Below are 13,913 nucleotides of genomic sequence, written 5' to 3'. Positions count from 1 at the left end.
AGCACAAAGCAAGTTATGATACTTTAATAAGTGTGTATACTCTGGATCATTCCAGCATAAGCAACCAATAATAGTATAAGAAATTAGTACAGGATAAGCAATTAATAATATGATAAGTAATTAATAATGAAATAATCACATGAATATATAATTTCAACAACAGGCCTATATTCTGCAATCCACATACACATACAAATACGCAGCTGTTTATTAGTAATTAGCAACAATGAGGCATTGACAAAAATCAGGTCTAATTCTGTTATATGCATTGCCATGTAACTGATCTTTTGATAAAGTGATCTTTTGGAACAAAACTGTAGTACCAAATAGCCTACGCATTTTTTAAATCCATAGGCTATTTCAATTCATATGAACCGTAACTCTAAACATGCTTGCTCATGTAGGCCAACAGTTTTAGGCTAACAGAATGCAAAGATCATTCTTGCATGCTTGCTGACTGCTGCCGTGCTGCTCGGGCCCTGTCAGGTGCTGCTTGCAGCTATATTTATTATTCTGATTGTACGCCTCTTAGAGAAAGGGCTCATCAGAGTGCAAAGGGTTCATTTCATTTCTTGTTTTTTTCTTTCCAAATGTGTTACTGAACTTTGAGTGTTGGGAAGCAAAATCAGGTGTGTTACCAGGATGTAACCCATTAAAAAATACTAAACAAATCTGCAAAATATTAATTAGTTGGTCATCAACTCTTCCATTTCTGTGGCAGTAGTCGCAAGCGCTCGCTCAGCCATTTGCTTCTGGGTCAGGGGGAGGTCATCACCAGGGTCACACAGATCAGACCATCTCTGTCAGCAGAAAAATAATAATGGTAGGGATCTTGCTAAGCAAGTGTTTTATAAAATATACATATGAAATGTAATTACTATGTACATAATAATACCACTGATACCACTAAAATACTTCCACCTATTGTTTGGATCTGCTTCTAGGTCCATTCAGCACCAAACCAAAACAATGACATAGCATACTCATCATGTATTTAAGAAAAAATACAAAATATGGACATTTTTCTTTTCTAGCATAAGCTGTCAGTAGATAAGACTGATAGTGTGCTGCCTAGGTAGGAGTAAGAATGGAAACAGACTACAGAATGGAAACAGACTCTACATTATTTTTCACTACATATTGTACAGGACAGACAGCTCTATCCACACCCACCTGCCTTGAATTTGGCTCATTGCATATCTACTGATGTTGTGAGTGTGTGTGTGTGTGTGTGTGCAATTCGGTAAAACACCCTGGGTAAGGGGGTGGGACAGTGAAAACAAGGCTAGCTTTCTGCACAGCTGTGGAGACACGGGATCCAGGCCTCACCTGTCTGAGAGTGCCAGTGCTGATGGAGAGCTTGACCAGACTCCAAACCGGCACCAGTACAACAGAGGAGAGGGCAAGCAGCCAGCCCAGCACGTACGCCCAGTCTGGATACACATACCAGCGGTTAAAGGTCAGGGGCTGGTACTTCACCACAGAAAAGATGAAGGATCCCTACGGGAGAGGAGGAAGAGTGGAAGGTTTAATACATGTTACAAACATACTTCCATTGTGTCATAGAAGTAGAAATAACATGAAATTGAGTTCAGTTATTAAAACTGGGTCACACAGTTATGCAGTCAAAAACACTCAGTGACCAGTTTATTATTTCCTAGACCTTTAATTTTTACTTATTGATCATCTACTGTCATAACCCATCCACACCCAAAGTTTGACATGCTGTGCATTCAGACTCAGCATGGGGCCCCATCAATTGTACAACTCAGCAGCCTTAGCCTCTCCAGAGTTCACAGGAATTCAAATTTCCGGTCTGCCCTGTACTCGCAGACTGGAGGACTTAATGGAGTAGCCTGCATGTACAAACTATAATAATAATCCCACTTTTAAGATGAGAGCAGGAAAACGTAACCTACCGAATATAATCTGTTTACAAATGCCCAGTTTACATATGACATTTTCTTTACACATGTGAATGTTAGCTTTCCTATGCACAACACATCTTGTTTGTGAGTACAAGTTCTGCTATTCTCATTCATGCAAATTAATGTGACTAAAATTAGCAGTTTTATTAAATCTTAAATGCAACATGCTTGAGTTGTGCAATGATGAGGTTGTCCTGTAATAAGTGAGTCAGGCAGATGCTCTGTCTCTGGACATCCCACCGTGGGGGTGAGTCAAACTCACCAGGGTCACCGGTGGGGTGAAGTAGAGCCAGCAGAGCTTAAAGATGAGGCTGGGCCGTTCCCCGGTCATGTCCTCGATCACATCCATCATGCGCTCCGCCCCTGCTCCAGGGCAAACAGGAATGACGGTGAGTGTAGGGTTATGTTGTGCATAACGGGAGATTCCACTGGGGGGGAAAACCCTCAAAAAAGGCAGAGAATGGGAAATGAATGATGACAATATTGTTTTCTTTTTTGTTTTGTTTTGTAAGCACAGTGGAGCAGTGTGTTATGGAACTGCTGTCTCTCTGCCTTAAAGCTTCCCCTTTTGAAGTGGTTTTGACTGTTCTTGGCATCCATGGTCATTCATTTGCATTACTCTGTAGGCACTAGATACCTTTTTCTTTCCAAATCAAATCAGTAATTGTTCTTTTGCATATATAAACCCCCAGCCATTTTTAATATATATGGCAAAAAACATCAGTAACTCAGTAAATTCAGAGATATTCTACTGTTTCTCTGTACACCATTTTGAATTTTTATACATTTCATATATTTTTTGTAAATTCATTTTATACATAATGCCATTTTCATGGCCTCTTCTGTACATTGTGAGTAGTATTGTTTCCATTTGATGCCATTTTTTTATTTTATTTATTTCCAGTGCTGCATTGGAAAGGTATAATTTGTTGGAAGATTGTGCAGTAATGTGTTAATACAGACAGCGATCTTCCTAAATCCATTCAGCAAAGTCCTGCACTCACCAAACAGCCAGCCCATGGCCAGAACCTTGAACACACACACGAAGAACATACAGGCCCCATTACAGGCATAGTAGTCCAGGAGCTGGAACACATACATCCCCCCCTGGTGGAAAGAATGGGAAATTACAAGAATAGATATTATAGGAAAAAAGGTCAGGGTGAACCCAGAGATAGAATATGGAGATATGCTGCCAAAATTAATATCGGGTTTCACCTTCAGGGTTAAACAGAGCAGAATGAATGGTGGTCAATGGCAGTTTTCCAGAAAAACAGTCAGATTATTTTGAGCGGGAGAAAATTCATAGACGTTGGATAACACTCGAACACGGGATGGTCGCATAGCCTCTCTCCAGCTGTCTTCTCACCTGTGTGACCAACACCAGCTCCAAGACGAAGCAGGTGAGGCAGAAGAGCAGGAGGAAGATCTCTCTGCGCCCCGCCCTCCGTAGTACTTTGGGAAACAGGTCCGTCACCGACGTCATCAGCACCTCCATCCCCACAAACTGAACAACAGACAGACAATATAAGGTTCACCAGAGAGAGGCAGGGAAAGGGAGAAAGAGGATAAGAAAAGGATGAGAGAGAGAGATGATTGACACAAACTAATGTTTTCCTGCTTGTGAGAAACTATCAAGAAATACATCTTTATTCGTGTGATTGTGAAGCAACACACTACTGTTATTCAAAATTCAAGTTTATTAGTGGGCTAGCACTTATGTCATCTCCACTCTTTATTCTCCACAGTTTTTCAGCACTGAACTACTTTGGCACACTTTCTCCAAAAAACTTTTATTTCCATTGAAATGAATGGTGGAATGTTCAGTTGCTCGAGTGGTGACAGTTGGAATTTGAATTTTTAATGTTCCTTTACTCTCTCACTTTTTATCCTTGACCTATGCACTGACAAGGCTTCTAACACACAATGCATTAATACCTGCTATGGGTACTGTAACTATGGTGGTCTACAAACAACATGTACCACTGGGCATGCTGCTGAGGATTCAATGAAATATTCTCTTTGAATCAACAACCAAATAAAATATTTTCATTCATAATTTCTAGAAATCAATTTGGTAAGTATATGTAATTAAAATGTACCAATTATATGTCTTGTTACTTTTTAGTAATTAATGCTCTGAAGAAGAAATATATCACTGTCACATTACAATGAAAATAATAGATAGTCATAGAGGAATATCAACATCCATTTGTTTCAGTCAGTATATATCTCCTTATCTTAATTTGAAATATACACATGTATTTCTAAATGTTAAACTGTTCAATTTAAGCTAGTCTTGAATAAGACATAGCAATACAATCAGAAGTTCCTTTTTTTTCGTTTTTCCCCCATCATTCTCAGTCGGGTGTGTCTGTGTCAGCTGTCACTGACTGTACCAAGCACCTGTCAAAATAGACCTCCCTGTAAATGGACTGGAGGATCTGGGTTATCCTCCCTTTTAAGAATCTGAAAAATCCCAATCCATGTACACGACCTCTGTGTACAAACATTCAGATTTGTCCGATACTGCCATGAAACCAATAGCCTTGCATTACGCATGAACTCTTCATCTCATGCCACTAATTGATTGTTATTCATACCTAGCAACCACCTAGCGACACCATAGCAAAGACTTCGTAACACACTAGCAACTGCCTAGCAACACCCTAGCAACCACCTACCAACACCCTAGCAACCACCGAGGAACACCTTTGCAACCACCTAGCAACACCCTACCAACCACCTAGGAACTCCTTGGCAACCATAGCAACCACCTAGTAACACCTTAGCAGCACCCTAGCAACAAGTAACCACTGACCAAAGACCAGGCACACCACCAATTTGCTACAATCACACTCTGCATTTTCTTTAGAAAATGCACATCTCTAGTTAACTATGAAATGTTGTTCAGTTCGCTTGGCAAGTAATCTTGCTGTGATCTCTGGTAACCCAGCATTATTCTTTGCTAGCTCAGCACAGCTTTACTTCATGTTAAGCAAGAACCAAACTGGAAGGATCAAGAAGTAAACAGGGCCACTGACATTAGTAGTGGCAGCAGTATCACAGACTCAGCAGCCAGGAATGGTGACCAGCAGCCAGGAAACTGATTACCTGAGTGTCCAGGCCCAACAGGATGATCATAATGAAGAAGCAGACGGCCCAGATCTGAGGTAGGGGCATCATTGCTACTGCTTGGGGGTATGCAATGAATGCCAGACCAGGTCCTGGAAGCAGGGGAGAACATGGGAACGAAAGACAGGAGGAGAGTGAAGGACTCAGAAGGAATGGGAGAATAATAAACAAACCTACCATTCTTACCCAGGTCATATTCCCTCACATTACATTCACACAGTTCTGCATTAAGCAGATGCTGTTATGCAGAGCACCTTCCACAGATTACCTTTTTACATACTGTCTGTTAATACAGCAGTAGATTATGAAGAGTTAATCAGAATACGCAATAAAAGCAAAATTAGAAAATATTTACACAGTGTCAGAACATATGGATCAATGACGTGACTTGCTATTGTGATGTCTGAAACGCATTTATGATATCAAAATAAGTGAAAAGTCAATATTATCATGAGTAAAGTTATATATTTTTTTTTAAACTAATGAGAGAATTTGAAATTTAAGGAACTACTTCAAATTGGCTAATGTCATATAGGATAACAGTCTGCACCAACATGCTGAATGCAAAAATGCTACAAAAAAAGTTAATAGTTACACTGTTACAACAACCTGCCACCCCAACACATATTGCGAATTTCAGTGGGCCATAGTCCCTTTTCTGCACCTTTTGAGGTGGCAGGAAGGGTCGACAAGGGAAGACCATCTGTTCTCTTTTCAATCACCCTGTCTCAGTATTTACAGGGTTCAGTAACTGAAATGAATTAAGCGTGGGATGTTTCATGACAAAGCATAATTGGTCTTCACATACTGTGCAAGTACCTGATTCTGCCACTTCTGCGATGGGGACACCCTGCTCATGTGCCATGAACCCCAGCACAGAAAAGACCGCAAATCCCGCCACCAGGCTGGTCCCGCTGTTCAGCAGACACAGCCATAAACTGTCCCTGTAGAAACACCACTAGGAGGCTAAACATTCTCTGACCATCCTCATTTTTACATTTAGTTTCTTCCAAGGTGAAGGAAATTAAGTATTCGCTGCTAAGTGGCTTGCAGGATGTGTGTTGGTATATGAGTATTACACCGGACAGAGCTGCATATTTATGGTTAAGAACCCAAGTGTACTGTGGGTAAGCTTGGGCCTTACTTGTAGCAGTTGTTGTTATAGGTGCTGTAGCTACCCAGCACAGTCAGAGAACCCACTCCAAGACTGTAGGAGAAGAAAATCTGAGCTCCTGCCTCCATCCACACCTGCAGTGACATTACAAACCTTGAACACATTGGGTGTTGCTTAACAAATTAATTTATTCCCTGGCTGGGTGGAATTAGGAAAGAGAAATTACCGAGGACTTACCTGTGGGTCTGCCAGACGGGAGGGGTCAGGGTACAGGTAGAACTGCACCCCCTGCAGAGCTCCAGGTAGAGTTAGCCCTCGTATCAACAACACCAAAAGCATCAGGTATGGGAAGGTAGCTGTGAAATAAACTGCCTGGTGGAAGAGAGAGAGAAAGAGAGAGAAATGATGGTTAATTTCTATGGAGAAATGTTATAAATAAATAAAAAGTATGAATATTAAATGTCAGTCTGGTTTATACTGTATGTCCCTGTTTGAGTCTGTTAAATTCCACACCTGTCACTACGTGTTGAGCCTTTTACTTAGTTGGTCTCAATCTTCTGAGAGAGAACCTGTATAAGGAAATTCTTTACTTTTCTCTGTCAGTAAATCGGGGACAGACCTTGCCTGTAGACTTCACCCCCTTCCAGATGCAGAAGTAGCAGATGACCCATATAGTGATGAGGCACAGGAGCAGCTCCCACCTCACACTGCCCACCTCCACAATGCCCCCCGAGATCAGCAGCACACGTCTCCTGGGAGGGGGAGAGGAGGAGGGAGAGAAAGAAGGAGCAAGAAAATGAGGGACAGAAAGGGAGGGAAGCAGAGAAAAAAAAAGATAATAATATTTTTACAGGTTTATTTACATTAAAAATATTTACTTACATTTATTCCAGTGTAGGAACCATGATTCTCCGCACACCCCTTGCACATTGGCCCAACCATGTACAGAAATAATGAACATCTTCTCCAGTTAAGGATTAATTTATGGCTCAGAAAGAATTATTGTGCAAACATAAATGCAAAAAGGTAAAACTAGGCCAATATAACATAACATACACTTTACCTTTAACTTTACCCTTACACATGATTTATTTATCTGATTTATTTTATTTATTTTATATATCTTCGCAGACAATATTACCCAGAATTAATACAATTTACAGACATTTACACAACTGGATATTTACAGCTAAGTACCTTAAAATTGAACCCACAATTTCCCAGTTCCCTAACCCTGAATACTGTAGGAGGTGCAGCCTGCAGACTTACTCCCAAAACTCGATGGCTGCAGAAGATGAGCTGTTGGGCTGTTGGGTCCAGTTTGCGGTGAGGTTTTGATTGGAGAAATCCACACAGTGATCTGAAGCACAAAGGGTGAATGATACCAGTCATGACCTCGGCAGAAGCATTTCATTGCACTGGCTTTGACAGTAGCATGTCCAATACTACAGGATGGACCTGCATACTATACTGTAGTACACCGCAGAGCTACTCCACTTCAGTTGACATTCACTTCTCACAACTTTTCTTACTCCGCTCACAGAGTAACTGCCGAGAAGCTATTTTTATCACGGCTTTCATCCTTTAATAAAAATTCTATGACCCCACTGCAGTAGGCTACCAACATATATAACATTCTTATATATGTTTTTATTGGAAAAATTTTTTTTTAATGTTAACTTAATTATAAGGCTAATATCCAGAAGAGAATGAAAAAAAAAATGTATCTGGTTGAGACGTTGGCTGTTTCGGTTAAGTGTGTTTCGGTTATCTGGTTAATCGATTAACCATGCCTATCCCTATGAGTGTTCTTGATCTGTTGACCGTTAAATGTTGAATAGCAGTATTTTTTTCTTTTTTTTCTTTTGTTTTGTGGTCAACAAAGATTTATTTTAAAACAATCAATAAAATATTTTAAGCTAAGCTTAAAAAACTATATACAGGATTTAACTCTAAGGATGGAAATCTACAAAAGACAAAAGACTGAGAGAAGCACAGGCTGCAAACTGTTTTATAGACTGTAGGCACCAAGTAGCCTCCTCTAAACTGTAGCTAAGGTCATGAACATCCAGAAACATTTAGTTCTGTGGTTAGAGACTGTAGTTAGCAAACTATACTGTTGACGAGACTCTTATACTCTTCATACACAAGCTTGCTTTTTCCATTCGCAACAGTATTTTCATTTGAGAAATTCAATTTGGGGAATTTGCCAATGCTACCTTGTCTCCTTGATTTTGTGAACAGGTGTTGAACAGGTGAATTTCTGGACAGGTGGTATGATATTTTGGGACAAATATTAGCAGACTGTTCCTTTCACCCCATTAGGAGGTGGGTGAGAGGTGATCCCTTCAGACCTCACAATTTACCAGTCTCTCCTGGTGGCATTCTCTTCTGCTGTCACTGCCGCCAAAGCAAAATACTATCAGACACAAATTCAGAACTCCGCTTCTAACCCCCAGAAACTGTTCTCCATTTTCTCCTCTCTCCTCAACGCACCACCTCCTCCACCTCAGTCCTCCTTCGCTGCTGATGACTTTGCTGACTTTTTTGATGAGAAGGTCACAGTCAACCGCAGATCCTTTACAACCACCGCCCCCCTTACTGTGCCCTTCCCCCCCTCTAGGCCCATCCCTTCCACTTTCTCCCCCCTTACAGACTCTGATGTTTCTCAACTCCTGCTCTCCCACTGCCCTACAACCTGTGCCATTGACCCTATCCCCTCTTCTCTTCTCCAGACTATCACACCAGACATTCTCCCGTTTGTCACCTCCCTTGTCAACTCCTCCCTGTCTTCCGGCTGTTTTCCAGCATCCTTCAAGAGGGCCCACATCACTCCGTTGCTAAAAAAGCCTACCCTGGATCCCTCCATCATCCAGAACTACCTCCCGGTAGTCTCTTCTTCCTTTTCTTTCTAAAACCATAGAACGAGCTGCTTCTACTCAACTTTCTTCTTTCTTTTCTAACAACAACCGGCTAGACCCCCATCAGTCTGGCTTCAGAACGAGCAGCCTCCCTCTCCTCTGTCCTCATTCTTCTAGATCTCTCTGTTACCTTCGACACTGTGGATCACTCCATCCTCCTGTCTGCCCTGTCAGCAACGGGCATCTGTGGCACAGCCCTGGACTGGATTGAGTCCTACCTCTTTGGTCGCTCCTTCCAGGTTGCCTGGGCTGGTACAGTATCGACACCTCGGCCTCTTGCCACAGGAGTTCCCCAGGGCTCAGTCCTAGGCCCGCTTCTTTTTTCTCTTTACACTCGTTCCCTTGGCCCTGTGATCACTGCACATGGGCTATCCTACCACTGCTATGCGGATGATACCCAACTCTTCATCTCGTTCCCACCATCTGATACACAGGTTTCTGCCCGTATCTCTGCTTGCCTGAGTGACATCCAGAGCTGGATGGACAACCACTATCTAAAGCTCAACCCAGGCAAGACTGAAATGATATTCATCCCTGCTAATACCTCTCCCCACCTGGATCTCTCCATTTCCCTCGGGGATACCACACTCACTCCATCACCCAGTGCAAGGAACCTCGGCGTGGTGATGGACAGCAGACTGTCCCTTTCCGAGAAGATTGCGGCGGTGACCCGGTCATGCAGGTTCTTTCTATACAACATACGGAGAATCTGCCCCTTTCTCACCCCCTACTCGACCCAGCTCCTGGTCCAAGCGATGGTTCTGTCCCGCCTGGACTACTGCAATTCCCTCTTGGCTGGCCTCCCAGCGTCCGCCATCCAACTTATCCAGAATGCAGCAGCTTGTCTGGTCTTCAACCTTCCCAAATACACGTCAACCCCCTGCTGACTTCCATCCACTGGTTGCCTGTCATGGCTTGCATCAAATTCAAAACATTGGTGCTAGCCTTCCAAGCAGTTAAGGGGTCTTCCCCAGCTTACCTACAAAAAATCATCAGACCCTACACCCCTGCCAGACCTCTTCGTTCAGCCTCCACAGGCCGCTTGGCACCTCCTCCTCTCCGAACCTCCACCTCACGCTCACGACTACTGTCTGTTCTGGCTCCACGGTGGTGGAACGAACTCCCCGTTGAGGTCAGAACTGAAGAATCTCTCCCCACCTTCAAGCGCAAACTGAAGACGCACCTCTTCAAGCAGCACCTCTCCCCATCCCTCCCTACCTCCCTGTGAACCTTAATTGTTGTCTTTGTGATTTACGTAGTGTTTCGGTATTTTTAGTTGGCTAGGTAAGCAGTATTTGGATAGTTAAGTTTGGTCACTTTTGCTTTGTTGTTTGTTTGTTTATTTGTTGATAAAAAAAAAAAAAAAATAGGCCCTGGTCCTAATGTTTGTTGTACGGGTAGCAATTTAAATTGTACTTCCCTCTAGGGTCTTTCAGCACACTTACCCCTGGTTATGGGTATGCACTTTGTTGTACGTCGCTCTGGATAAGAGCGTCTGCCAAATGCCAATAATGTAATGTAATGTAATGATCCGCTTCCAGTGTGAAGTTTGAAATGGGATGAACTGTAACTGCTGTGGCTGCGCTTCTTGTTCCAGTAGATTTTCTTCATTTATTTTTGTATTTTTAAGTGTAATGAGCATCAGGGTGCAGCCTGTTGCCTAGTGGCTAAGGTACAGTACTGGTTCAAGCCCTGGTGTAGCCATAATAAGATCCACGCAGCTGTTGGGCCCTTGAGCAAGACCCTTAATCTCGGACATAAAAGACTATGCGCTTGCAGAGTATTCTGCAGGAGGAGTTATAGCATGTACACAACATTTCATACTTTACCTGAGTTCCAGGTGTTGGAGCAGCTGGCCCAGGGCAGCTCAGAGCTGAAGGAGAAGTAGAGGTAGAAGAGGGCCCAGGCCAGGATGATCATATAACAGATGACATTGTAAATCAGGATCAGCTGACTTGCATGGCCAACCCCTGAGACAAATACACGTACACACACATGCACACACACTCAATTAACACCTGGTTATGCAATCATCGGTTTGAACAGCAACTTGTACAATTAATGGTTATGCACATGCCTGCTGTGGTTCCTCTTCACATTAGCACTCGTGATAATAACTTTGATGTCTTCTGCTTTGAGAGACACACTGAGCATATGACAAATTCCAGTAATATACTGGGAATATTTCTCGCAATTAGCCCATTTCCCCCCTTAAGAGTTGAATCAACCTTTTAGCCTCACAGAGTTAGAGTCTGAGATGTCAGCGATAGTTATAATATCTTCATTTTCCTGGGTGAACTTTGGTTTGGGAGAATATTCTATCCCCCTCTTGTATGGCAACCAAGCGCTGTAGCCCTACTGCTGACTATCCGTTTGCTCCCAGTATCCCTGTCGGTAAAGCCAAAGTGATCTCAGGTTTACCCATTTGCCCACAGAGGTTTCTGGCCTCTCACCCTCAGCCAATGGGCACAGCTTCCTCCAGCAGGTGATGGCCCCCTCCTGGGTGTACTGCCCCATGGCAGTCTCCAGCAGGAACAGGGGGATCCCACAGGTCACCACAAAGACCAGATATGGCATAAGGAACGCTCCTGCAGACACACCCACAATCAAAGTTAACATTCAAGATCAATCTTCAATCACCAGTTCCATGACTGGTATTTGAACAAAACCAGAGATGTTTAGTTTCATGTTGTCAGCAATGTTTAGCTGTGTAAGAGACTGAGCACTAAACACACCATCAATACTCATTCAAAACATAATACGTACGCAGGTACTTTTAATATGTACCTTTTAATCAAATTAAAAGTTCTTATAAGCTCATAAACACAGCCTTCATTCAAATTCATTGACATACTTATTCACAATCAGTCTTTCTCCTGATCACTTACTCACACTCTCACTCATGCTCACACTTACACTCTCACTCATACTCACACTCACACTTACACTCACACTCTCACTCTCACTCTCACTCTCACTCTCACTCATACTCACACTTACACTCTCACTCATACTCACACTCACACTCACACTTACACTCACACTCACACTCACACTCACACTCACACTCTCACTCTCACTCACATTCATACACTCATCCCACTCACCGCCGCCGTTCTTGTAGCAGAGGTATGGGAACCTCCACACGTTTCCCAGCCCCACAATGTTCCCTGCCATTGCCAGGAGGAAGTCCACCTTACTCCCCCACTGCCCCCTCTCCTCCAATTGCCTTTTTGCGGTCTCCCTCTCCTTCTTCATCCCTCCTGCTGTCTGTTCCACACTCTCTGAGCTAGCTGAGATCAAACAGAGGCTGATGTTTACGTTTACCTGCTGACTGACAGAGACCTCCTGACATGTGCACAGTGTACCTGAGATACTGAGCCAAGTTACCAATGAGAGACAGGACCTTAAACAATTGTAACTTTGTAAATCACAAGCTGTTCTGAAAATAATATGCATAAAACATTATGTATAAAAGTGAGCTTATCATAAAACTTGATTTTAAGATTTTATTTTGACTGTATAAAGGCTAGATACTAAAATGTTCATGTTCTACCATGCAAATGAAAAATGCCTTCCAGCAAAATGCTAGAAATCCAAACATGCAATGCAATTTATGACAACTGACTTTTCATCTTTATTCATCAGGGTCCTATTATAAGGAAAATCTGATAGGGGGTTTTAGATATTTTTAAATCTCTGGATAAAAATCCATCTCAGCAAGAACCTTGATGAAGGTGGCTTTGCATTCTTTCACCTTGTTAATACTGAATGCTTCCCATGGAATCTTCTGTTCTTCCTTCTTCCCATCTTTGTCAGGAATTTGACGTTGTTTGGATCGATTCACATCAAACTGACTCTATTGCAGCTTTCATACAACTTGTTATGACTAACAGCCAAATCAGCATCAGTTAGTTGGCCAACGTGGCATAACTTGACGTTGCCGCTCACAGTGTATGGACACTGTACAGCCTATGTATAGGTAACTTTGTGACCCCCAAATCTCACAATCTCTTCAGTTTTCCTCAGTCATGGAACTCTACCAACCTTCCTTGCTTCCTTGGGAGAGGTGACATTATCCTATCCTCCAAACGGTCAATGATGTTCATTATTTGCTTGAACATTGGCAGTGCAGATATAGCCTCACACAATATGCAATAAAATGGAAGTGCTGTTTATTGTTGCTTAGCCCTGCATTGCTCCAGGGGAGGATTGTCTCCTGCTTAGTCTAATCAACTGTATGCCGCTCTGGATAAGAGCTTCTGCCAAATACCATTAATGTAATGTGTTGTAATGTATTCTGTGACTGTGGGATATCGTTGATATATACACTCACAGAGCACTTTATTAGACTTAATTTTTAGACTTCTACTGCTGTCCTCTATCCACTTAGAGTTATGATGCGTTGTGTGTTCAGAGATCCTCTTCTACATAGCCCTGTTGTAATGTGTGGTTATTTGCATTACTTTCACCTTCCTGTCAGCTTTGACCAGTCTGGCCATTCTCTTCTGATGTCTCTCATTAACAAGGCGTTTCTGTCACTGGATTTCTTTTATTGCACCATTCTTTGCACTCTAGAGACTAGTGTGCATGGAAATCCCAGGAGATCAGCAGCTTCTAAGACACTCAAACCACCTTGTATGCCACAAACAATCATTCCACGTTCAGTCACTTATTTTCTTCCCATTCTGATGGTTGATGAGAACATTAACTGAAGCTCCATACCCTTATCTACATGACTGTATGCATTGCACTGTGGCCACACAAATGCTGATTAGATAATCTCATGAATAAGTAGGTGTAATAAAGTAAAAA

The 13,913-nt window shown here is 42.4% G+C and overlaps 1 protein-coding gene across 1 annotated transcript; it reads right to left on the bottom strand.

The window, feature by feature from the left end:
• Window positions 1-686: 686 nt before the first annotated feature.
• LOC133108262 (sodium- and chloride-dependent GABA transporter 2-like) lies at window positions 687-12,356 on the bottom strand. The gene is made up of 14 exons (XM_061217730.1): window positions 12,206-12,356; window positions 11,552-11,686; window positions 10,928-11,068; window positions 7,447-7,537; window positions 6,797-6,929; window positions 6,415-6,549; window positions 6,208-6,311; window positions 5,883-6,007; window positions 5,043-5,155; window positions 3,298-3,435; window positions 2,933-3,035; window positions 2,191-2,291; window positions 1,330-1,500; window positions 687-800 (listed from the first exon to the last, which is right to left on the bottom strand). The coding sequence occupies exons 1-14, from the start codon at window positions 12,354-12,356 to the stop codon at window positions 687-689; spliced, it is 1,755 nt and encodes a 584-aa protein (XP_061073714.1).
• Between the last annotated feature and the right edge of the window lie 1,557 nt (window positions 12,357-13,913).

Source organism: Conger conger, chromosome 13 (genome assembly GCF_963514075.1).
Source record: "Conger conger chromosome 13, fConCon1.1, whole genome shotgun sequence".
NCBI classification, from domain to species: Eukaryota; Metazoa; Chordata; class Actinopteri; order Anguilliformes; family Congridae; genus Conger; species Conger conger.
This window is presented reverse-complemented; position numbering and strand designations above follow the sequence as displayed.